Source organism: Nesoenas mayeri (genome assembly GCF_963082525.1).
Source record: "Nesoenas mayeri genome assembly, chromosome: 27".
NCBI lineage: Eukaryota > Metazoa > Chordata > Aves > Columbiformes > Columbidae > Nesoenas > Nesoenas mayeri.
The window spans coordinates 2,100,253-2,125,571 of NC_137555.1; the positions used below are offsets into that span (position 1 = coordinate 2,100,253).

General features: G+C 43.4%; 1 protein-coding gene across 1 annotated transcript in view; it reads left to right on the plus strand.

Moving 5' to 3' along the window:
• Window positions 1–25,319, plus strand: part of DOCK5 (dedicator of cytokinesis 5) — a gene marked incomplete at both ends in the record, with an annotated part of 64,080 nt that extends 38,761 nt beyond the window's left edge. The window contains 24 exons of the mRNA XM_080360182.1: window positions 2,968–3,062; window positions 3,671–3,749; window positions 4,076–4,176; window positions 5,028–5,086; window positions 5,561–5,715; window positions 6,683–6,768; window positions 6,973–7,129; window positions 7,833–7,873; window positions 7,980–8,070; window positions 8,947–9,066; window positions 9,835–9,924; window positions 10,603–10,707; window positions 11,866–12,007; window positions 13,900–13,981; window positions 14,182–14,266; window positions 14,630–14,716; window positions 15,184–15,360; window positions 17,305–17,388; window positions 18,179–18,316; window positions 18,425–18,591; window positions 19,334–19,511; window positions 21,747–21,885; window positions 23,320–23,435; window positions 25,218–25,319. Coding sequence (XP_080216308.1) covers window positions 2,968–3,062; window positions 3,671–3,749; window positions 4,076–4,176; window positions 5,028–5,086; window positions 5,561–5,715; window positions 6,683–6,768; window positions 6,973–7,129; window positions 7,833–7,873; window positions 7,980–8,070; window positions 8,947–9,066; window positions 9,835–9,924; window positions 10,603–10,707; window positions 11,866–12,007; window positions 13,900–13,981; window positions 14,182–14,266; window positions 14,630–14,716; window positions 15,184–15,360; window positions 17,305–17,388; window positions 18,179–18,316; window positions 18,425–18,591; window positions 19,334–19,511; window positions 21,747–21,885; window positions 23,320–23,435; window positions 25,218–25,319 — 2,676 coding nt within the window. The remainder of the gene's footprint in view (window positions 1–2,967; window positions 3,063–3,670; window positions 3,750–4,075; window positions 4,177–5,027; window positions 5,087–5,560; window positions 5,716–6,682; window positions 6,769–6,972; window positions 7,130–7,832; window positions 7,874–7,979; window positions 8,071–8,946; window positions 9,067–9,834; window positions 9,925–10,602; window positions 10,708–11,865; window positions 12,008–13,899; window positions 13,982–14,181; window positions 14,267–14,629; window positions 14,717–15,183; window positions 15,361–17,304; window positions 17,389–18,178; window positions 18,317–18,424; window positions 18,592–19,333; window positions 19,512–21,746; window positions 21,886–23,319; window positions 23,436–25,217) is intronic.

Below are 25,319 nucleotides of genomic sequence, written 5' to 3' on the forward strand. Positions count from 1 at the left end.
TATATTCACATCGCCCCTGCTGGGAATGCACAGTGGATGGTGCTGACTCAGTAGAGCTTGAGAAAAGCAGTTGTGTCATTGACTAAAAACACGTTTAATGACTATTTAAGTCTGTGCAATTAAAGTCAGGAACCAGAAGAGTGAGTGAAGATGAAAAGGAAAAGCATTTTCCCTTCTCTTGATCTCACTGTATCTCTTTGTGATCCTGTTCTCTTTATCTACTTCTTTCCTCTCCTCTAGAGTTTAATTAAAAGCTTTAGTCTTGCTTTAGTGGGCAGCAATGCAAATAGTTCCTTCCATGTTAAAACTGCATCAAATTTGTGTCCCCAAAGACTTCCAATATGAATCCAGGTGAAAATTAGGTGTTGGTTTGGTTGAGGCCCCCAGAATTAACAACTCTGTGCAGGTTTTTCCTCAGACTGCCCAGAACAAGTCAGAACCAAAATCAGAATTTCTCTAAGTCTCTGAAGTGTGACACAGCACCTGTTCTGTCTATTTTTGTCCCCGTACTCTTTGTTTTGTGACTTAGAAGCGCTTGTTTATTGAAATACTATCTGGGGAAGAGCCTGGAGTTCTGTTCTTCCTGTAAAAGCCGGATCAAAACCCACAAGAAGAGGTTTGTCATCAATTTGGCTTGACAAGGTGATCTCTCGTTCCCTGGAATTGCTTGTGATCTGTTGAGCAACGTGGCCACCTACAGGACACACATGTTGGTGTCACCGCATCTGAAAGGCCACTCGCCTGCACTGACTGCGGAGGGAACTCCTCGGCTAGTTGTAGAATTGCTTTGTATGTTAGCCAAATAATTTTCTGGAAAATAAACCAAAAGCCAAAACAAAAGCCAGGTACATTGAGGAATTTTGCTTGTGTTCAAGTAAATGAGCGAAAAGCTTTTCAGCAAGCTTGTGTAGGAATCCTGCATCTGAGGAGGAAGAGCTAGGAAAACAAATCTGATGGAATTCAAACCTGATGGGTTCAAACCAGAACTGAAACAGATTTTACATTGAGTGGGCCTCTATTCACAATCTTTTCTCCTTATTGCAGAGCAGTTGAGCCCAACCGTTGTAAGCCAGGTTGAAGGTAGGGTTAAGCAGGTGCTTAAAAGCTTTCCTAAAATGTAAGCTTCAGAGTGAAGCTCCGCTCACAAGCAAGACTAAAGCTTTTAATTAAACTCTAGAGGAGAGAAAAGGAGTAGAAAGAAGTAGATAAAGAGAACAGGATCACAAAGAGATACAGTGAGATCAAGAGAGGGGAAAATGCTCGCAAGACGTTTTGCTTCATGCTTCTGCATCTTCTGGCTAGAATAGTAGGATATTTCTTCTGTGTATACACATAAAGCTTCTGCATGAAGATGTATCAAGAGGGTGAGTTCTCATTAAAACTACCTGTGTTTCATTTAAACAGATCCTGATCAAAAATATCAAGTTGTAATCTAATCTTTATAAATCTTTACATCTACAGGAGTAAGGCTGTGTTTGTGGTGGTGCGGTAGTTGTTAATACCAACAGAACATTGCGTTTTGTTTTGCTACAGTAGTTGGGTGTATTGGGGTTTTTTTTGTTTATTGTGAGGTTTATGTGTTTTGGTATTTTCAGTCCTGGCACTGCATCATTACTTGGTTTGTTTAACACCATTATAAGTTAATTGATACCTTCAAGGTGCCCCTTGTCAAGTCCAAACCCTTCCATCAGGCTCTGATTTAATAATGCTTAGAGGATTTTTCCTGAGGCAGCACCAAATGCCCATTTCTCTCTCTACAGCGATGTCTCTTGCCAATTCTTTAGAGCAAGCTGTTCAGCTCAACAGAACTTTTTCTTTATCAGTGAACTTCGCAAGGTGGTAATTTCTCATGTGACCTTCTTTGTGTCCCTCTTATTTTCAAATGTTGTCTTTGTAGAGAATACAATCCATTTAAGTGCTCACAGGTACATTTGTATCTGTAGAGACCCCTTGTCCTGTCACTGGTTGTCACCGAGAAGAGCCTGGCTCCATCCTCCTGACACTCCCCCTTTAGATATCTGTAACCATGAATGAGTCCCCCCTCAGTGTCCTCTTGTCCAGCTCCAGAGCCCCAGCTCCCTCAGCCTTTCCTCACCCGGGAGATGCTCCACTCCCTTCAGCATCTTTGTTGCCCTGCGCTGGACTCTCTGCAGCAGTTCCCTGTCCTGCTGGAACTGAGGGGCCACAGCTGGACACAAGATTCCAGGTGTGGTCTCCCCAGGGCAGAGCAGAGGGGCAGGAGAACCTCTCTGACCTACTGACCACCCCCTTCTAACCCACCCCAGGTCCCATTGGCTTCCTGGCCACAAGGGCCCAGTGCTGGCTCATGGTCACCCTGCTGTCCCCAGGACCCCCAGGTCCCTTTCCCCTACGCTGCTCTCTAATAGGTCATTCCCCAACTTATACTGGAACCTGGGGTTGTTCCTACCCAGATGCAATACTCTACACTTTTCCATGTTCTATTTCATTAAATGTTTCCCTGCCCAGCTCTCCAGCCTGTCCAGGTCTCTGATGGCAGCACAGCCTCTGGCGTGTCAGCCACTCCTCCCAGCTTGGTGTCATCAGCAAACTTGCTGATAGCGCACTCTGTTCCCTCTGCATAGGGCTGTTACGTTGTCATCATTCAGACCTTGGGAAACAAATCCTCGACTATTGGTTTTGCTTTCTAGCCAGCTTGCACACCAGAACTCGCTCCAACACAGCTTAATTCAAAACAGTAAAGATAAATTTAATTAAACACATCAACATGTTCTGTGAAATTATTTCTCCTTCTGTAATTGAATGGATGGGATGTCAGAAATAATGTAGTTACTGGAATATACCCATACAATAAGACATCCTTCTTAAGAGGTGCAGTGTATTGATTGCTGATCAATGCAGTTGTTAATCAATGCCATTACAAACATTTGCATTTCATGTAGATAAAAGACTCCCATGTTCAACCCGATGGTTTTATTTTTCCAACAGGACTTCCTGATGGAAACATTCATTATGTTTAAGGATCTGATTGGAAAAAATGTCTATGCATCCGACTGGATGGTCATGAATATGATGCAGAGCAGGTAAATATAATAGTTGCTGCTATTTTAAGTCTTGCTGCTGCTTTGGTGCTTTTCTGGTTCTGAAAGGAGAGGGACTCACACAAGCAGGCTTGCAAATCATTGGAGTTACATAGGCTTATTTTTTACAGTTTCAGGGTGATTTAAAGTAGATTTCAGTAAATTGTAGTGCCTGCACATTTCAGTTAAAGAATCTGGGACTCTTTCTTCTCCTGCCCAAAGGCACACAATGGAAACCATGCTGCCTTTCCTCCCGTCACTTGTCTACTGCAGCCTAAATCAGAGAAGCCTTTTTGGTTTCTGTTCTGGGGGAACCACATGGCAAACACAGCTACAGTTGGACAGAAACGTGGTCTAGGGCTTAGTGTGCTGGCCTGTCCACTAGAACTCCCCCGGTTCACTCCTGTCTCTGCTGTGCATTTTGTTTGGCTTTTTTGAGGCAGTCTGTACAACTCGAGTGGCTTTGGCTCGTTATCTCTCTGCTGTGCTAAGTAGCAAAGCATGGCCAGAACCTGCTGCCCGTGATACAGAGTTTAACGTTCACACCGACAATATCAACAGAGTATTTTTTCAAGATCCACCTTTTCTTTGATGTTATTTGTCTCTTCCAGGGTTTTCCTCCGGGCGGTGAACCAATTTACCTCTGTACTCAACCGCTTCTTTCTGGACCAAGCAAATTTTGAACTCCAGGTAATAATTCCATCGTTTCTGGAAATTCTTATGGCCCCTGTGCTGAAAGGCAGGAAAACCCCACTGTTAACAGATCTGTTAATGAGGAGCACGCTCATGGAAAACGTCCATAATCTTTTATAGCAAAGCTACTGAATGCAAAGCAGTTCTGAACTGCGGTTAGTGCAGCAAGAAAGCACAAGCAAATCCTTGTCTTTGCAAGGTCGGGTTGAGCAGCGTGCTGACTGTGGCCGAGCTGTGCTTAACCAGTGAGGGATGAAATAGTGGATGCTCGGTTGTGCTTTTCCTTTGTCTTCTCCTGTTTTAGACTTGTTTCTCTTCCACAGCTCTGGAATAACTATTTCCATTTGGCAGTGGCCTTTCTCACTCACGAATCCCTCCAGCTGGAGACCTTCTCACAAGCCAAACGCAACAAAATTATCAAGAAGTGAGTTTACATTTTAAAGGTTGCCAGGCCTTTTTGCTTTTAAGCAGCTTCACTTGTCCTGCTCCAGACATACCCCATCCAATCTCAGAATGAGATTAAACATGCCATGGAGTGCTTGATTAATGAGTGGCAATAAAGGGAGGATGGGTGAGTAGGACAGATATTAATATCAGGTCTTTACACTGTGGATGTCTAAATCTGGTCAGACAGATCCTGAACTCTTTGAGCTCAATTTAAGCACCTTGCCAAAATACTCTTTCCACTGTAAGGTCTGTAACAGGAGGCTTGCCATAGTTTCAAAGCAATACCTTATGCGATTCCTCGGGAATAATGTAAGGTAGGTAAGCAAGACCTAACAGCCCTGCAACTCGTTAGTCCCCTCTCTTTGTTTTTTGTAGTAGTAGCTTTTAGTAGCTTGGCCAAATTCACAAAGACACCAAAGAGCTTTTACTCCTGCATTGAGCTGGAACCAAGTGCCTAAATATCTTTGTAGATCTTGATGTAAAATTTTATTAGGGCATATATAGTTAATGCTTGTCATCTTTTTGCTGCCATGAGGGCTTTAAGAAGCCTGGTTCTTGCATTCTCTCCATGTCAGCAGTTAAAGCTTTAGGGGAAAACACTAAATACCACAAAATTCTGGGTAGAACTGTGTGAAGCAGCAGGACTGCAGTCTGCGAGGCCCCTTGCTTATAAGTGCCCTGGCTATGCAGGTTTGTGGGTGCTGATTTTTTTTAAGGGGAGGGTAATAGATTTGGTGGGTTTGCCTTTAAATTTCTTCAGCCACTTTGCAAAGGTAATTTTAGTGCATAGGACTTTTTCAGCTTTTTCTTTCTAATGCTTTTTTCTAGGTATGGGGACATGAGGAAAGAGATTGGCTTCAAAATAAGAGATATGTGGTATAACCTGGGTGAGTTCCAGCTAAAGAATTCTCTTTATTCAAGCTCTGAACTGGGTTTCGGATCCTTTATTTCTTTATAAAAGCCGCTCATGTTTAATGTGGGGAAATACACTTAAGATTCAGCTGTTTGAGAGCACAAAATCTCTTATTTTTTCTGTGAATAGCTTGTAAAAACTGATCTTTTCTCACATCAGCTGCTGAGCTAATTTCTTAGATTCCTTGTATAGGATGTTCTGCCATATGAATGACAAGAGTAGAATTTTTCAGAGAGCCTTTGTGATTTGCAGCATCGCATGCAATTCAGTTCTTGGACTATTTCTGAATTTTGGAGCTGTAACATGTTAACTCTAAGTAGCCATTATCCATGTAAAATATGCATTCTAGTCAGAATGTGGTTTATGGCCTTTATATGAATAATGTGCTGAAACATCTGGATATCTAAATGCTGCCATTTGGGTGCGTCTGACTTTGATTTTCTTGCAGGTCCCCACAAAATAAAATTCATCCCAGCGATGGTGGGGCCGATCCTGGAGGTAACGCTGGTCCCGGAGCCGGAGCTGCGCAAAGCAACCATCCCCATCTTCTTCGACATGATGCAGTGCGAGTTTAACTTCAGCGGGAACAGAAACTTCCATATGGTGAGGGAGCCCGAGCTCTTCGGCGCAGATGTTGTGCAGCATTCACTGCGCAAGCAGGAGGAAAGAACATTGAAACAGAACCAAAACAGATGAAAAAAGCTCACACAAAACGAGTGTTTTGCCAAGAACTCTGGGACGTTATCATTAAGTGGTTTGTAGGAGTCAGGGCTCTGCAGTTCTGTCCCTGACTGTACCTTTGCATGACACTGATAATTAATGAATTCCTCTGTTTTCGTACCTTTCTGGGCTTGCAGGTGTGTGGATACGCACATCTAAATTGTGAATCAATGTGGAGACCCTAAGAGAGTACTCTGAAAATTAATGTCTATTTATATTTATAGTAACAGTATAAACTCCCCCAAGATCTTTGGCTGTAAATGTAAATTATATAAAGAAAATTACTGGATGGTCAAGTGTTAACACTGTGTGGTTGCTTACATGTTGACTAATCCCTCTTTGCTTGCACATAACAGGGCATATCTTCATGGCCAGGCAGATAATCACACAGAACTTGGCTCTCTTGCATTATAAGTTGCTTTAATTAGTAGGCGCAAGTGTTAATGATGGCCAGAGAGTTGTGACTTGCCCTTAACTGGTGGTAGTAGTTCACTTTCTTTAGGGTGAGTAAATGACCATTATCATCTGTAAGCCAGCTGCTAGAATGCTTTATCGTGGCAAAACTGAGCAGCTCATGGATGGGGGAGAAGGGGCAGAATTACCCCAGAGCAGGACTTTCCAGTGACTCAAGGACAAGAGGAAGGACTTGGATTATTTTTGCTCCAATGTCCTCATCTTGGCTTCTTATCATTTTTATTCTGCTTCAAAAATGAAAGCGTCCTCTAGCTTGGCTTGTAAAACCAGTGTCTGATGGCGAGGCAGTTAAAACAAATAGCCACAAGCATTGGTGGTGTTCAGACCACACTCTTTAGAGTTGCCGTCTGTTTAATTGTGGGGTTTTGCCTTTCAGTTTGAAAATGAGTTGATAACCAAGCTGGACCAGGAAGTGGAAGGTGGCCGAGGGGACGAGCAATACAAGATTTTGCTGGAGAAACTGTAAGTTTTATAGCAAACATCGACTCTTCTTTGGCTATTTTTCTAATGCAAAGAAACCCTAATTCACTCCTGCAGTGAACAGAGAGGCAGTGAAACATATTTGACTGTTTGAGTGGCTGTTTGGGTGGTTTACACTCAAGTTTCATCACCACGGCTCAGAACCATGACTGAGTATTCCCTCTGTCCCTCCGGGTGTACCTGCAGGCTCCTGGAGCACTGTCGCAAGCACAAATACCTGTCTGTGCCCGGGGAGGTGTTCGCTTGGCTGGTCAGCAGCCTGCTGGAGAACCTGCTGGACTACAGGACCATCATGCACGACGAGAGCAAGGAGAACCGCATGAGCTGCACTGTCAACGTGCTGGTACGGGGTTCCGATACGGGTGCTGCTTTACCAACCTGGCTTTTGTGGGTTTTGAAGGATTTTCAGTAATTCTTGATGCCGTTTCTGGTTAATCGTGGGCCTGAATCAGGCTACCAGCTATAAAACAAAGACGTGCAGTCTCAAAATTAAGTGATGTAGCTGGTCCTTTTTCACCTGGTAATCTGAGGCCCTGAAATACAAGCAGGAAGGATGGCTAGCTGATCGTTTGGGAAGTGTGGGCTTATTTCCCTGTTCTGCTGCAAAGAGCTTGTGTAGCTTTGGACAGTCACTGTCTCTCTTTGCCTTACCCCTTTTCTAGAGGGGATAGTAGCCCCACCTTGTGTTGTTTTAGGGTTAGACTTAGCATTAGGATTAGGCTTAGGTTAGGGTTACGTTGAGGTTTAGGGTTATGGTTAAACTTCAGTTTGGGTTAGGGTCAGGGTTATTGTCAGGGTCAGGGTTTGGTTAGGGTTAGGGTTAGGATTACAGTTAGGATTAGAGTTGGTTTAGCATTAGAGTTAGTGTTAGGGTTAGGCTAACCTAACACTAGGGATGTTTGCAGGGATATATTCACCTAAGCAGGCAAAATGTCAGCAAAGATCTTAGTAATGTCTAAAACTGATGCTTAAGTTGCCTGTCTAGAGGTGATGATGCAAATCCTTAGCACAATCATGAAAGTTTGACTTCTTTCTATTCTTGGCAGAATTTTTACAAGGAGAAGAAAAGAGAGGACATTTATATCAGGTAGGCTGTCTCCTTCCATAGAGCTGTGTAGAAGCCTTTCTTTCTCTTGGTGTTGTGTACACAGGAGTCCTTCCCATCAAGTAACTATTGCTTATTGTTTATTTAGGTATCTTTATAAGCTCCGAGACCTGCACACAGACTGTGAGAACTTCACAGAGGCAGCGTACACTCTCCTCCTCCATGCAGAGCTGCTCCAGGTATTACACCAAAGCAAATTCTAGTTTCCACTGTCAGGGTGTGCGTTTTAAATGAAGTGCAAACAGCTCAGAATAAACAATTAACTCCTTTCTTTTTCTTTTTACTGTGACTTTGCATTATTGAAGCTGTAGTGGTCAGTAAGGAGTTTCACAGTTTTGCAAATTGCATGGTTGAAAACAAGAATGTTATTACCCTCAATTTGTTACATACTCTTGGTGAAAAAAGTGCTATAGTGAACTGGGAGAAAATGTCCATAGTACAGTTTTTTCCACTTCTGTGTGAACAGTATAAAATACATTAGCCTAAGCCACCTTAATCTGGATTTAAGTCAACCTCTTCATGTCTTCCACAGATTAATAAAACATACATATTCAGTTAGTGTCTCAGCATAAGATCTTAAGCCAAAATCACACCAGCTTTGCATATATAATTAAACTTGTATTAACATGTTAAAGTGATTTTTAAACATGACTCGAAAAATTGCTACAAGTTCAGATGACTTCTTAAAATGAACTTTTAACATAGAAAAAACGTTGTGTCTAACCAAAGCTTTCTGGCTGCTTATGCGTGTAGTGGAAGAGCATAATGGGATGTTCTGAGCAGCTGGATGGAGCTGTTTAAGAAGTTCCTGCCTGCTGGCTACTTGTGATTCTGAGCGTGCTGCTGAGCTGCAGTGTTTCTGTGCATTCTTGCTTTACATCAGCCAGCCAGCTCAACTTATATCACTGCAAACCTTCCTTGCTCTCCCTTTGCATTGCTGATGGATTTGTCTGGAATGCATCCTGCAGAAGGCGAGCCTGTCTGCTCTAAGGATTTGTTCATGCGAGAATGTCGCGGTTCTTTCAGCTTTGCCTCTTTTTTTCCCTCTGTCCTAGTGGTCGGAGAAGCCGTGTGTCCCTCACCTGCTGCAGAGAGACAGCTACTACGTCTACTCACAACAGGAGCTCAAGGAGAAGCTCTACCAAGAAATTATCTCCTTCTTTGACAGAGGCAAAGTGAGTGTCTCTGCAGTGTTCTTGCAGCTCGCCGGTGAATTCTTGGCTTGGAGAACGTAGCTGGCAGAAGTTGGTTTTAAGGGGAAAAGCAGACGTGATTCTGTAACAGGCCTTTGATGCTTAGGCCTGGCTTTTGAATGAAGAGCACAGTGCTGGCATGGGCAGGGCATGTATGCATCCTGGAGATATTTGGATCCTTCTGTTTCCTTGTTAGTCAAAGAGCACCTGAAAAAAATTAGCCCTGTTCAAGAATAGTGTGTAGATGAGAAAACTATAGGTGTTTTCCTTTCTTTTTCTGGGTAATGGCTTTTGTCAGGGTTTTGCGTTGTGGTAAGTACGGCTTGTCTGGCTGATGCTGAGCTTGTGTTGGTTGGTTCTACTAGGACCGACACAAACCCAAGGATGATGGAGGGGATGAAGTGTTGGTGTAGGACGAGCCCACCTGGGCTTCTCTCCTTTGCTGTTCAGACATGTCCTTCCACCAGTTTGTGCCTCAGTTTTTCCCTATCAGGAGTAACACTAGAAACCTTGCTTTGTAAATCACTCTCAGATTTACAAATCAAAAGAGCTGTGCGACTGTAATAATCACTGCAAAAAATGTACAGCGTGGAGTCTAAGGGAAAGTTGGCAGTGCATTAAAGTGCTGCCTGAATGAAAATCAGCCAAAGTTTTTGTTTGCCTATCTGCGGTAACGAACGCTTTTAACTCACTCTTTTATTTCGCTTGTGCTCTTCTGCCCCCACCTGCCTCCCTTCGCCCTCCATGGAGATGTGGGAAAAAGCCATTCAACTGAGCAAAGAGTTGGCTGACATGTACGAAAACAAGGTCTTTGATTATGAGGGACTTGGTAATCTCCTGGTAAGATGTTTTTTCTCCATTTTCAGCAGGCTACTGACTGCTTAAATTAATATTGTTGAGCAGGATAAGCCCAAAATACATTTACGCTAAAGACAAACAAACCAACATAACCCCCATGGTTTTGTAAAGCTTACTGTTAGAAGAATGGTTTTGTATTTCTTTTTTAAAGTGTGTGATTTTGACCTTGTAATTAGCACGACAATATTGTGTGCAGATGTTTAGGATTCTTAGTGTAGATCCAATAAGGTAACATTTGCATGGTGTGTTTTCAGGCTCCATAAATCCCATCACCTCGTTATTTCTGTGATTAAACTACCGTGTATGAACACAGAACTACAGAATCATCTTGGTTCTGAATTATGTCTTTAGTGGTTAAAGATGTAACCAGATGGTCTTTATGTTCTTTCGTTGGAGAATCATCTGCCCAGTTTTATTTCTGCCAGTTCTCTGACATTTGTCACCATTTGTGCTTCAGAACATATTTGTTTTTAATTTGTGGTGCAATAGATTTCAAGTATCCTCCTGGAATCCTGAAAAACATGGCATCATTCTCATGTCTGCAGACCAGGAAATGAAGTTGTTTCTGGCCCAGACAAACCAAATATTTAACCAAGTAAATGGATAAGTATGAGATACTGTATTTAAAAAGAAAAATGCTGGTGACTTTTTCTTTTTCAGAAAAAACGAGCCACTTTTTATGAGAATATTATGAAGGCAATGAGACCTCAACCAGAATACTTTGCTGTCGGGTACTACGGTCAGGGTTTCCCCTCTTTCCTCCGGGTAAGAATTCTTCAGCACTCGAGTCCTGGACTGGTGGGTACCCTAAAAGTCACAATTTTTGCAGAGCTTCCGAGAAAATTCAGACACCAAACTCCTTTTCCTTTGAATGACACTGAGAAATCTAAATCCCTTAAGTATTTCAAAGCATTTCAGCATATAAAAAGAGACAAGTGAGAGAACAGATTTTTGGTGTGACCAGCTTTAATCAAGTTAGCGTGTTGCGATAGGGTTTGTTAGCTGATTGTGTTGTTATATGGACTTAAACAGAATCAACCTTTTGTATTTGTGCCCTATACACTTCCTGAGAAATGTGATTGCCGTTAGAAAATTCTTTGCTTGTCAAGAATTTACCCCGTTACTTTTTAGCCTGAATCAACCTAATTTTTAGGACGTGGATCATTTCAATGCTCAAGAACATTAGTGAGATCCTGTCCCACGCAGAATTAAAATGCAGAGTTGCTTCCTGTTTGGAAGCATTGCTGGATCTGTGCTGGCTGGAACACGAGAACAAAGTGAGTCAGATGGGCAGGGTGCAGAACACTAGAAAATATTCCCAACTCCTATTTAAAATTAAGGAACATTTGCATTTTCATACTGGAATTGTTTGAAGTCGCTGGCCTTAAATGGAAGCCAACCTTAATAAAAAAGAAGAATGTTAACTTAGGACTGGGGAACTGGATGGCATCAAAGGCTTTAGTTCCAGGTCGTGTTTTTGAATCCATCCCTTCCAGAAACCACCTCTACTTGGTGGCCACTTTGGAAAAATAATTGGCCATGGTCTATGGTGCAAAACTGCCATAGCTGACCACTTATTAATGGTAGCTGAAGAGAGTCAAGAGTGGATTGGAGGTAAAACTTGTGTCTTTGTGCATGGAGAGATCCCTCAGTTAACTCAGACCATAAGTGGTCTGGCAGGGAGCTTGTGGTTCTGTGCATTGAAGAACTTTTTGGGGTGCTTGTTCTCTTAATCAGTGCCCTGAGTGATATTGTGTGTGTTGAATGTGTGAGTTCTAAGAGTGCTAGAAAGCACGGACACGTTCAATAAGGCTTGTATGCAGAGCAGCTCCTGAGGGTTGCTGGGTGGTCACTCCAGCCTATGTTTCTTCTTTCTCATTGCTTTGTTCAGTGTTAATTCTCTTTCTCTTCTGCTACCCACAGAATAAGATCTTTATCTACCGTGGCAAGGAGTATGAACGACGGGAAGACTTCAACCTGAAGCTGTTGACCCAGTTTCCTAGTGCTGAGAAGATGACCAGCACTGCCCCTCCAGGAGAGGAGATCAAGGCTTCTCCTAAACAGTGTATCTTTTGGTTCTAAGACATTTTGGCCTCTTTCTTAGAATAACAGAATTGGTAAACAGCAATAATAAACAAGGAACTTACTGCTCCAGGGTGGGCTTTGAAGGCATGAAAATAAGGCCGTCCAGAATTGAAATGGTGAATGTCAATGTATTGAAAAAGAGAGACAGGTGGATATTGTCGGAGTTAAAGGAGTTGCTGTTGGAGTGTAACCTGAACGGATTGCAGGGCAGGATTTCTTGTACATCCTTCTCAAGCAGCTGGTGCTGACTACTATAGCGTATGTGTGATCCGGTTTGGTATCTCTAGGTGGAAGGGGAAAATACAGGCAGTGAAAGCAGGATATAAGTAGAAGTGTGCTCTTTTCTTGCTTGCAGTTAACTAGCATTTATGAACCAGCAGAGTATTTTTTTCCCTTGTAGAAGTCACTTTTTACAAAGTGTTAAGTGATTATTTAGGTTGATTAAATCTGTTTCTTGAGCTTCTTCATTAGTTTTTTCTGTATGCCGGTGGAACTCCAGGCTCTGAGGCAGCACACCGCTCAGCTTCACATCCTCTTAATTGTGAGCATGACCAACTGCAACCTAGTGAAGATGCTTCAGATTCTCGTTTGTGACTTGCAGTCGCTAGCAGGTGTGCTCCTGGAAGATGTACATCAGTAAAAAACAGGTTACTGAGCTTCTGGCCTGTGTTATACAGGCCAAACTTGAGAATCTGGTGGTCCGTTTTGGCCTTAAAAGTCCGTGTACAAAGGCACAACTCAAGCAGTGAAACCAGATGCTTCCCTTGCAATAATCCTGCCAAGCACTAAATCCACATAGGAAATTAAAATTCATTCAAGACCAAACTTGGTATCAAAAAATGCCTCTTCTATTGCTGCTTTGTTTCAGCTACTTCCTTTGCATCTGTTTGTGTTTGTTCTAACGGTTTTGGCTCAAGATGAACCTGAACTGCAGAATTTGGATCCAGATCTGAACTCTTCCAAGAGTTTGGGGGTGTTTGGTTCCGGGTCCTTGGCATAGCCCCATTATAAAGGGGAGCAGCTGCATTGCTTGGATTTGGTACAGGTTCTTCTCGGACTCTTACAAACACCTTCGGAAAAGATGAGTTTGAGTGCCCAGATCACTGTTGTATTAGGCAGGGTTGATGGTTCTATAGTTTGTTTTAATTTTGTGCTTTTTTAGCCTCCGTTGATTCAGGGTTTGGTTTTGCTTGGTTTTATTTTTTACTTAGAATCTGTTTATGATAAAATGGCTTGTTCTTCCTTTGTTTTTTTTTTCTTAATAGTGTACTGGAGATATTAATTGAGCTGCACACCGTCTCGGGGATGCCTACACCATTAAACGGGCTCATCTTCCCCCAGTTCTGAACTCGAAGCTGTGCAGCGTGCTTAGCATGGCGTGAAGCCCAAGCTAATAAGCTCTCCTGAGAGCAAGAATATATTAGCTTGGGCTCAGTGCTTGATCTACTGTGGGTATGCGGTTTGGGGCTCGGATTTGGCTGGTATCCAGTTGGCTCTTCAGCTCGGGCAGGACGACCTTGGATTTGCTTTCAAAATACTGTTAGAACTACCCTTGGTGAAATAAAGGATGTAAGGGGCTGCCCTACCCACGAGTAAAACATTCCCTCTTCAGAGTGCCGTTGGCGAGTGATTCACAGAAATAATCTATACGTGTAGATCAAATTGTTTATGCTTTACTTTTCCATACAGGTTTTTACTCCTGTAAAGCCTCCAGTACAGTGATTGTTGATGAACTACTAAGTATTTTTCTTCAAACATGACAAGCATGGGGGATTTTTGAGAAGCCTGGTGAAAACAGGAAGGGTATTTCTCTCCCTCTCCTGTTTTCTCAAAAGGATCCATAGTTTTTCATCCTTAACCGCAGCTGCTCAGATGTGCAGTGCTTCATTGTGAAGCCTGTGATGAACCTGCCGCCTAATTATAAAGATAAACCTGTTCCTGAACAGATCTTAAAGTAATTGCTTTTCCTTTTCCCTCACCATTTCCTCTGTATTTTTCTCATCTAGCCTGGGCACAAGGTGCAGTGCCTTTGTGTTTTGTGTAAATTTGTTTCATAATCTGGTTTAAACGTGGTTGTTTTAAGAGGAAACAGGAACATTTATGTAAGGAGGATGAGACATGAGAAAACTCCCCATTTCCTCTGCTTCTTTCTAGCTACTACAGAGCAAACGAGGTGCAGCAGTTCACACACTCCCGGCCCATCAGGAAAGGAGAAAAAGATCCAGACAACGAGTTTGCTGTGAGTCCTTTGCTGTTGATGCCAGATGGCTGTGCTGTGACAAAATGGTTCTATGCACTTATGTATTTTGTTGGTAGCACTTTAAGCAACACCTTCACACTTTTTTTCCTTTACCTGTTGCAATGGAGTTTTTCTATTAAAATGTAAGATACCATTTAAATAGTACAGGTGGTGTTTGTTGCCAGAAACACTGGGTTCCATCCCAGTTAGTGAAGGTGAAGTTCATTGTGTAAGTCATGCCAGCTTGTTCTGGAAAGCTGGTTCCGTGCTGGAAAGCTGGTTCCGTGCTGTACTGCAGACGAGAACTGAATCGCAAGACCAATATTTTCTTTACATCTTGGAATTTTTTCCTTCTCTAACTAGAATATGTGGATAGAAAGGACAACCTACACGACAGCCTATTCATTTCCTGGCATCCTCAAGTGGTTTGAAGTCAAACAGATCACAACGGTGAGTTCTGCATGTGGGCTGAGTCTCATCCCCTCCAATCTCTTGGTGAGTCAAGACTCTTGAATCAGTTAGAACATCCTTCCACTGGTGGATGTTCCACACCAGTAACTTCTGCTTTGGATAAAAGCAAACGTGTATCTTCTTTGTTGTGCTTGTATTCTCACATGCTGTTCTGCAGACAACTCCACGCAAGGCAGTGAAGTTCTGCATTGACTATATGATGCTTGGGACGGGGGTTATTTCTGTAACGTACCCCACAGTCAGCAGCAAAGTCCCAAATTGTTGTTCCTTCAGGTTGAGGTGTGAGATCATTCCTGATTTCATCTCCGAATGGCAAGATAGTTAGCACAGGGGTCCAAAATCCCCTGCTGGAAACCATTGGGCTGCCATTCATAGCGGAGGAGTTATAATACTCCATATTCAGTGGAGGTGTGTGAGGATTTATTCTGTTTCTTCTTGTCATCCAGGAAGAGATCAGCCCCTTGGAAAACGCCATCGAAACGATGGAGCTAACGAATGAGAAAATCAGCAACATCGTCCAGCAGCACAGCTGGGACCGGAGCCTGCCCGTCCATCCTCTCTCGATGCTCCTCAGTGGCATTGTGGACCCAGCGGTCATGGGCGGATACACCAACTATGAGAAGGTCTTTTCTCATTTCTCTGTAGCTCAATCTGTTGACCTCTGCAGTATCCAAGACCTGGATTGAAAAAGGGGGCACTGAAATTCAGTTTTTGGCTGTTCCTCCTTCTGTAGCTGTATCTGTTCAGAACTCAGAGGAGAAAAGAACACAGATAAGAGATTTCCCCTAGACTGGAAGGTGGTTTAGTGTTCAGTTTAGTGCTGTACGTTGCCACAGTGATGAGTGATGCGTCTCTTTGAGGCCTCATTTACAGCGGCGATAATAACATGATCCTGCCTCATGAGGGCATTGAGGTGCTTGGTCAGGCCAGTGAATGATGCAAGTAATGAAGAAAAGCAAAAGATCTAATATTTTATCCCTTGTATTCATAGAGAATGGTAAGGAAATGAGGATTTCTCTCCAGCAGATAATCTGTCTTTGCAGTCTTGCAGCAAAGAGCGTGTATTTCAGGAAAAAAAGCAGTGTTTCCTATCCAGGTTTATTCAGTTGACTTCAGCTGAACAGTGTATGTTCTTTTTTTGTGATGTTTAACTTGAGCTGTTTATTCCAAGTATCCAATGATGGTATTGCCAGCACAAAATATATTGCTCATTTCTATAAACTGAGTGGATGGTGTTAAAACACATTTAATTCTTCTCAGATGTGTTCCAGTCACATGAAATGAAGTGCAGAAGTTAAATGGGAGAGGGTCTGATATATCTGGGGTCTAACTCTGCTGATTCCAGAGGAGTCGCATGCTTTGCCAGGGCTGAATTTGGCCCTAAATCCTCCCATTTTATGAATTAAGGTTGACATAAAGTTTAGAATTACGAAAGTGGGAAAGCAGTTAAAACTAGGAAACACAAAGTGTCTGTAACCACATCTGGAAATACTCATTTCTGGTTCATATTTTCCTATTTCAACTGAAGATCGGTACAGAACATTTGGCTTTTGTGGGCGGCTAAAAACTTGAGCTTTAATTGTTTCATTGTAGCCAAAAGCCAAAGTCTGTGTTTTTAACATGCGCTTTTCTTCTTGCAATAATTAAACACTTTCAAGAAAAATCTTCTGGGACATACCCGGCAGTTGTTTCACAAGCTCACCTCCTCTTGACATCAGCCTATTTCAGACTTGTACCACTAGGCCTATAAACACTTGTACATACAGTCCAGAAATCAAAAAATACACGCAGAGGCTGAAATAGATCAGAGACGCGTTTTAAAACCAAATGAAAAATTATTAGGGATTTTATCTAGGAAAAAGAAAAACGAAATTCTTCGTTGTGATACGTTTCAGTGCAACGCGCCGCAGCACATAATGTGAATTGGCACCGTTTTAAGTCTTCACTCCAGGAAAGTATTCTTGTGTTTGTTCAACTTTAAACCGATACCAGATTCTGCTGGTGAAAGGTAAACGCGTAACAAGTGTAGACTGAAGGTGCTTTGTTGAATCAAGCGGAGCCAAACTCTCAGCGCAGTCTTTATTTCTACTGAATCTGCATAACGAGCCCCAGGTGAGAGTGTTGGACTTACGGGCTTAAATGGTGGCGTTTAAGGTGAGCACGGGCAGATGTTCCCCCTCTTCGCCTTGTGCAGCTGAGGCTGTTTGCGTGTCCTGTACCGGAGGGCGCCGAGTGCTAAAAATGAGGCTTTTTTAGGTGAGAACTCAAAGGCTGGATCTAAAACTCCCATTTGAGTGACAAGTAATAGAACCTTGGTTATTCAGATCAGTGCTGGTTTATGAGAAGGGAACTGGAATTGAAGAAAACCCTTAGAAAGGAGGAATTCTGTTTTCAGTATCTTTTCTTCCCTGTTCTCAACAAATGGTTGGTTGTCCCTCAGCTTTACAGCAGGAAGTTATCAAAACCAAACTTTGCTATGAGGAATAACGCCAATTGATTCACGGGGATCTTTCACTCTGCTGTGAAAGCAGCATAGTGTCTATATCATCTTTTCTCTTTGCTTTCAGGCCTTTTTCACAGAGAAATATCTTCAAGAACATCCTGAAGATCAAGATAAAATTGAACTGCTTAAGCAACTAATAGCTCTACAGGTATCGTACTGGGAAAGACTGGGAAGCACAGTGTGAGTGCAGATGGTTTTTCCACCATTGTTGTTTTGCAGAGATAATGCAGGTAAATGCTGTAAGGACAATCTGGATATGTGCACAGTTGGTTTTTTATTTTAAGGAAACTGCTGTATTGTAAAATTGCGGCCTAGAATGTTCCATGTGCTTTGGGTTGCTCTGAAATGTTATTCTGAAATAATTGCCAATGTGGGATAGATTATTTTTTCCCTCAGCAGTAACAACATATCTGTTCCCTTCTCATGAAATCATCAGGCCTGATGTTTTGTCACTCTGACCATTGAAACGTGTTTGTTTTGACCTGCAGAGGAGTGAAAAATTGCCCTGTTTTCTTGTAATTCAAATTGCGTTCCTGCAGACCAGTTTTTACATATTTCCGCACAGCAGAGCCCGGTTAAAGCTTCCTCACAGTCACACAGCATTGGGGCTAAGAAGTGACACTGACATTTAACACGCTCTGTTTTCCAAAGCGGAATATGGAATTTGAGTGGTGAAATGGAAGCCATAGGCATGGATGGGGAAAGGGTTTGTTTTCTTGAACACATGGAGCTCAAACAGGTTACTACAGTGTCACAAGTTGTGTCAGTAGATGAACTTCCTTACTGTACCATTGCTTTTTTTGCCTATGCAAACTTCAGCCACATTGATTTAAGTCCCTTGAGTGCATCTGAGATGTGTAACATGCATAAAAACCCTCCTTCCTGGAATAAGAGAGCTGATCTGTCCTTTTGTAGCTTAATTTTGTTCCTCCTATCAGATGCCGTTGTTGGCAGAAGGGATCAGGATCCACGGTGAGAAGCTGACGGAGCAGCTGAAGCCTCTGCACGACAGACTGACAGCCTGTTTTAAGGAGCTCAAGAAGAAGGTGGAGAAGCAGTATGGTGTGATAACTTTGGTAAGTGCCCCTGCTTGTTTAGGTTTTTTCCTTAAAGAAACGCACCTCTCCTCTTTCCCACTTGTGAGTTGGTGTTACGTGGTTGTTCACAAGCGTGTTTATGTGCAGCCTCCCTCCCTCACCGAGAGGAAACCGAGCAGGTCCGGCTCTGTCGTGCTGCCCTACATCATGTCTTCCATGCTGAGACGTCTCTCCGTCACCTCTGTGGCGTCTTCGGTCATCTCCACATCTTCCACATCATCTGATAGCGCTTCCTCCAGACCGGGTTCCGATGGGTTAGTAATCGACCTTTACATGTGATTTACGAGAGCAGGGATATGACTTTGAGAAAATTAGTTACTCTTAAAATGAAGATTTATTCCATGCACGATAGTAGTAGCTACACATTTAAAACTTTAAAAGGAGGCCAATGTTGTTTTGCCATTTTACAGACAGAGTTTGGAGCATAGCTAAGGAGAGTTCTGGGAATTGAATCCTCGACTCTCTCTGGAGTCCCAGTTGTCTCCACGATGCTGGGGAGCGATGGAGGCAATGTATTTCAGATGTGCACTATTGCTGATCCCCAGGAGTGCTGGGAAACAGAGGTGTAAGATGCTACAAGGCGATTTAGTTTGATGTGGTTCGCGAAGAGGTGCATATTCATATGGTACTTGTTCCACCTACCTCTTTGCAGCTGTGTACGCAGCATTAAAAGGAGCTGCCGCACATGGAAACGTTTCCAGTTTACATCAGTGATCACCAGGGAGTCTGGGTGACTTGCTCAGGGTCACAGAGCAGAGTTCCGCATAACATGCAGGTCTAGCTCCCTCAAAGTAGATCACGCTTATCTTACAAGGCATAAAACTCCAAATTGCTGGGGTAAAATAGGAGCACAAATCTCACTGAGAGTTCTAAGCTCATAACTCAGTTTTTCCCAATAACCTGTTATGCAGACTAAGAGATCGCAGCTTTTTAACAGACAACTGTCTGATGGACTAACATTTCATGGTTTTTTCACTCTTTCAGTGTGGACCACAGATCTGTTCTGGAGCCTCTCTTGGAGAGAAGAATATCAACAGCTTCCCGAGCTGAGGAGCTGCCCGTGAAAGATGATGGCGATAACCGGATTAGCAAACTCAAACGGAAGGACTGGAGTATTAGCAAGTCTCAGGTTATCGTGGAGAAAGAGCCAGAAACAGAACTGACCTCCAAAATGGTAAAAATAATCATCATAATAGCAATAATAAAATCCACAGCAGGAGATTTTAGTGTTTCCATTGCTTTCAGCCATGCTTGTCATTGGGAACATCATTAAATAGTGGGAGGGGTTCAAATACCAAAAGCCTTGGTCATCTGGGTAATTCTTGCTTTATTTATTTGGAAAACTTGTGTCACAAGCTGAACGGCAGTTTGGTTTAAGGTCCAAACTGGAAGCATGAGGCGCTAATGTATCATCTAGGTGCTCAGTGCCCTCATTTCTCCCGGGAGCAGAGGACTGCGTGATGCACTCTGCACCGTGCAGAATTGTTCTGTTTTTGTTGGAGCAACCAGATACTGCTCGCCCGCTCAAAAATCCAGCTGGCCAGCCAGATGTTCAGCTGCTATCACTCAGCATCACTGCACAAATCAAATGTACTGCAAGGTGAAGATCAGTGTGAGTGATTGGCGAGCTGAAAAGAGATGGTCTGGTAGTTAGGTCACCAGTTTGGGACTTAGAAAAACTGCTTCTTCCAGTGTGTGCTCTGCTCCAGACCTCCTGCTTGAGGACAGGAGGGTTTGCTCCTTGAGTACGTTATTTGCAAAGGAGGGATACAAGAGAATTTATACCCGCACAGGAGTGTTGTAATGAGGAATGTATTGGAGACAGCCATTCAGATTGACAGTAGGATTCAGAATGATTGCCTGATAGAAACGGGTAAGTTTCAGCTCAAAAGCAGAGTTGTGTGACCTTGGATTTATGCGAAGACTGTTGAACTGCCATAGTATGCGAGAATTAGGCATCTGAGTATTTAAGCGGGTGGCTCGGTGAAGCTAATTTGACTTAACATAGGCTGTGTAAATAGTGAGAAAACATGAATTCTTCTATTTCCCTTTCCCTCCCAAGATCTTGACTGAATCTGGCAGGAACAGGCTATGCTGCTACATATTCAGGAATTCTCATCAAATCTGAGTGACGCTGCCAGCACTCGGAGTCTGCAGAATATTTATAAAAGGGAACCGTGGCTCTAGAATCATGTCATTTGGTATTGACAGGAAAACCTGGGGTTGTAAATATTAGCGGTTCAGGAGGCCTGGCCTTCTGCCTCTGGAAAAGCTGCTATAGAATTAAATGAGTTTAACCCACAAACTGTGCTGTCAGCTGCTGATCACTTTATTAAGTAAAACTAGAGAGAAAAGCTCTGGGATGGAGCCCATTTATATAGTGTTCACTAGGACACTAAGGCACGCCTGTCCAAGACTTTGCATTGCAGAGAGCTCGGAGATGCAAACCAGAACACCCACCTTCCCTTCTCCCCCCAGTTAAGGGTTATATTCATGCTTAAGAACATTGCGCAGTACGGAAAGAGCTGGTTTTTATAGCTGATCTGCAGTGTCCAGCACAGGAATTGGACAGACTGATGTTATGCGGCTCTTCACTGAGCTGCTTGGGAGCTGGAAAGCCAGAGGGAACCAAAGCCTGGCTGTACGTCCTGCACTTTTACATGTCATGGAGTTTAATATTCACTGTGCGCCAACGTGTGCTCCCTTCAGCACAGGGAGAAATACTGAGCTGCTTGATGGTGGAGAATTGATCTCTGAAAGAGCTCAGTCGTTCTAATTACACATGTAAGTGACAATCTGCTCTGTAAAGCAATAAACTGCTATGTAGAAGGAGCGTCGTATTCATGCACCAGACTCACCCATATTCGGGTGGCCTCATGATTTGAGTGAAGAGCAGAGAAGGACACACGTGACACTGTGTCAGGAACTGGAAAAACATCTCTCAAGTCCCAAATGCAGGAGATTTGCTCTGTAAAGCCTGAAGTAGGCTTGTTTCACAGCCCTAAAGAGCTGGGTGGCACTAGCACTCCTGATTGCACCGAGAATTCAATCTTTTTACCTTCTTGGAAAGACTTATTGTCCCACTCCCACATTTGTTCATAGAACTCTAGTCAGATGCACCCGTTTTTCAGCCTGGTGCCTTCCCTTCTTAGTTAATACACTAAGGTTGTTAAAAACAGTTTACTGTTGGTGCTCTAGTTGGTAAGGTCTCACAGAAAACTGAATGTATCACAGGAGCACAGGGTATTTAGACACAGCTTAGTTGGTGCTGTGGTTTCACTCTTGTGTTTCACCTGAACGCAACTTTTCTGGAGCGTGTCGATGCCTTTGTGACGGGTCCGATTATCTGATACGCGTGGAGCATCCTTACTGACTTCTAAAGGTTTTCTTTGCTCCTTATTTCAACCAGGGCTTGTCAGGAAAAGCACAGAGACCAAAGAGTCTTCAATTAGGAGACAACAGACTGACTTTGCTCCAGGGTTCCTCGCTCCAGCAGGCAGCACCTCGCAGCCCGCCGCCCATCACTCCCAAAACACCACGAACTCAAAGTAAGTTTTATTGGGGAGCAGTTGCTGCATCCTTCAGGGCAGGATGTGCAGTAGTAGGAATTACTGTGTATTTGCTAGAGGGGGAACTGCTCTGAAGTAGCTCACAGAAAGTGACTCTGGGCTGTTAATGTTTGTAGAAGTTTTTGGCAGGTAACAGAATTTGGCAGCGTTACCCAAGATCATACTTGCGACTTACGTATCGCTTGTTAAAATAAGTGTATCAGATGAATTCCAGAGAAGAGTTTTTATCTTTTCCAGTTCCTTTCGTGTTTTCTCCCGTATTGACTTGTGGGAAGGGATGTTAAACCTCAGGGTGAACAGCACATGCAATCAAGGTGGATACTTGGAAATGCCTCGGATCAGGTGGTGACAGCACATACTAGAGGAATATCCCCCGTGAACTCACTGCATGGTCAATCCAGCATTGGGTTTGTGATCAGCCCTATGGCTAAATTGCCTGGGCAAGCCTTGAAGGCTTTGTTAATTAATGAACAATAACTACCACCACGTGACAGAAGGTTTTAGAAGTTGCTCTGCAGCTTGGAAACTCAGCTAATAGATGTCACACCTGAAAGAGACGGAATTGATCTTGAAGAATTAGCAAAATCAGTAACTTGTGCAGTTACCTTCCTTGCGTATCCAGTAAGCTCTGTAGTTAATTCTGGAGCAGCAGATAAATATGGCTAAGGTAGAAATACAATTGTAGTGTCAGTGCTGACGTCTTCCTTGCCATCGCGTTTCTCACTCTGCTGCTCCTTTTTTAAAGGAACAAATGTTCATATGTAGGACCTGACTGTCCTTCCTCTTACCTGGGTATAAATTCAGAATCTGGCGTAGATAATGAACTGAACTAGCATAAAGCTATTGAGAGAGGATTAGAACCAAAAAACACACATCGGGCTGGGGAGACAACCAGAAACACAAACAAATGCAGGAATACTAAATGAAGAAGGATGTGTGCAAGGAATGTGAAACCTCACTCTTGTACTCAGCAAGCGGTTTTAATTGACACTCGTAGCAGGGCAGCTTCCCAAGAATCCTTCTGAAGTTTGGGTGCTTATCTACTCCATCAACTGGAGTTAAAATCAAAGTGAATTCTCAGGTTGAGGCCCAGGCTGAAAGGAAACCCCAGTGCACGTTGCAGATGTGCTAATGGATTCCATTTTCTGCTCTCTCAGGCATGCGTTTTTCACATAAGCTTAGATTCAGTTGCTGAAGATGGAGTTCTTCTGGGCATTCTGAACCTCAGGGAGATACAACTGTGACTCTACTCTGACATATCCATCCAGGTTTCGCTGCTAAAGCAGAGAACGCTTAGCAGATCGGAAGCACAAGGCGTTAAATGGATCTCCCTTGAAATTCTACATAGTCAACCCAATTTCCTGTTCCTTTGCCTTCTATTTTAACGTCGTTTCTTACTGTTGTTGCTTGTAGGTTTTCCCTCCTTGCAAGCCGATGGATTGGCAGCTGGTAGCTTACAGAGCACCCCCCCGCCACCTCCACCCAAAAGCAAACCCTACGAGAACAGCAACCCGCGGAACTCGGTGGAGGTGAGGAAATGAGAGCTGACGTGGGCTTGGAAAGCAGCTTTTGAGAAAGAGACACCGGTGGAATTTTCCAAGCTGCTTCTAGGGTGGCGCAACTTGAAACTTGTCTAATCATTTTAGTGGTTCGCTCCGTGAAACCACAGAAGAATAAGAGAAGTGTTTTGCTTGAAGAGAAGGCTATCAAATTATCAAATGAAGTGTCCCCCCCTTTCTTTTTCAAGTGGGAGTTGCGTTGGCCTCGGTCGGGCGAAGTGTGTGTGGGGTGGGAAGATATCTGGAAAACAGACAAGCACAATGATTGCAAAGTTTCCAAAACATGATCAGTGTAAAGCAGCACGGTAATCCGGTCCTGAAAAAGAAGGGGAAAAATTCACGTTTTCAGAAATTATGAATGTTGGTTTCCTTCTAGGAACATCAAATTGTCACTTTAATGCTGTTTCGCTAGCATTTCTCTTATACTGTGGGATTCCAAGCAGCTTGCAGGTACTTAACGTGCAAACACTCTGGTCATTGTGTCAGAACCATTTTGTCTGCCCAGGTGTAGGTGATTCTGATGTGAGACTGTAACTGCTACCAATGCACAGGACAGACCACATACTTTTCTAACAGGGAAAGGGATGGATATCTTCCCCAGCCCAGTTTGCAAAGGGGATTTGTGGAGTACTCAGTGAGATGAACTGGAATTTGACCAAAAAGAATGTAAAGAATGACCGCGCTTAAAATACGTTACGGGAAGACAACAGAACAGCTGATCGCTTGATTTTGTTAGAGATACGACACTTGGAGCGTGGAATAAATGGGAGGTTTTGTGCTTTGCCCTTGGTTTGGTCAGAGTTGTGCTTCTGAAAGGGGCAGTATAGCCGCTATAGGTGAGGGGCGCGGTGGCGATGGGCCAGCGCTGGGGATGCTGTGGGAGTCACTGCTTGGAGAGGATTAATGAAAGAGCCTCCTTCCCTTGAGCCTTGTAAGAAAACTAATTACTAACATGTCCTGGCTTGCAGCATTGACCTTGGCTTGCGGCCAAGTGAGGAGGATTGGAAGGGCTGTAAAGAGAGATTGTAAAAGTATTTTCTGAAGGGCTTTGTTGCTCTGTTGTTGTCAAGCTGACTCTCTCCTTCACTTAAAAGAGTCCCGAAATGCTGGCGGTTTTGGGGAAGCAAGTGGTGAGCCACACAACCTTCTTGTTCATCTGGCCTTTCGCATCTCATTTGTTTCTGGGGATGACCCTGAAAACAAACAGAGAACCCACTGGTGCAATTCTCTGCAAGAATAAAACATCCTACGCGCCCCCGTGCTGGGCAGGAAGGCTGCGATTGCTTTAGTAGAACTGCACTTGCTGCTGTTTTGTTGTTGGTTGTACCACTCTGATTTGGAAGCATTTTACATCCTTTTGACCTCTACTTGGTGCCACTCACCAAGAGGAAAACAGTTGAGTTTTGAAACTTTGGGGGAAATGGGTTTGTTGCCATTTTACTGATAAACAGAAGGTGGGACAGAGGGACAAATGGCTCTGACTGCAAGTCATGCTGCAGGTCACAAACAACTCAAGTATATCTGCACCTAAAGCGTGTTCTAGCAATTAAAACATGTCTGTTATCCCTTGGGGATCTGTCCTTGTTGCCCCATCAATTGCATGTAGCACTGAGAGGCCGAATTCAAAGATTTTGTCCTGAGGGGAACATCGAGTAGTGCGGGACCTTTTGGATTTCTTGCTTGGCAAAGCAAAATGTCTTGACTTGCCAGTAATGCTTTATTTTCCTGTGTGTTTTCGTTTGATCTGCTCAGGTTGCTCCACCACTACCCAGCAGACGTGAAGCCAAACCTCCCCCTCCGCCCCCGAAAACCAGGAAATCCAGCGTTGTCTCTTCAGAGCAAGGAGTGCAGTGA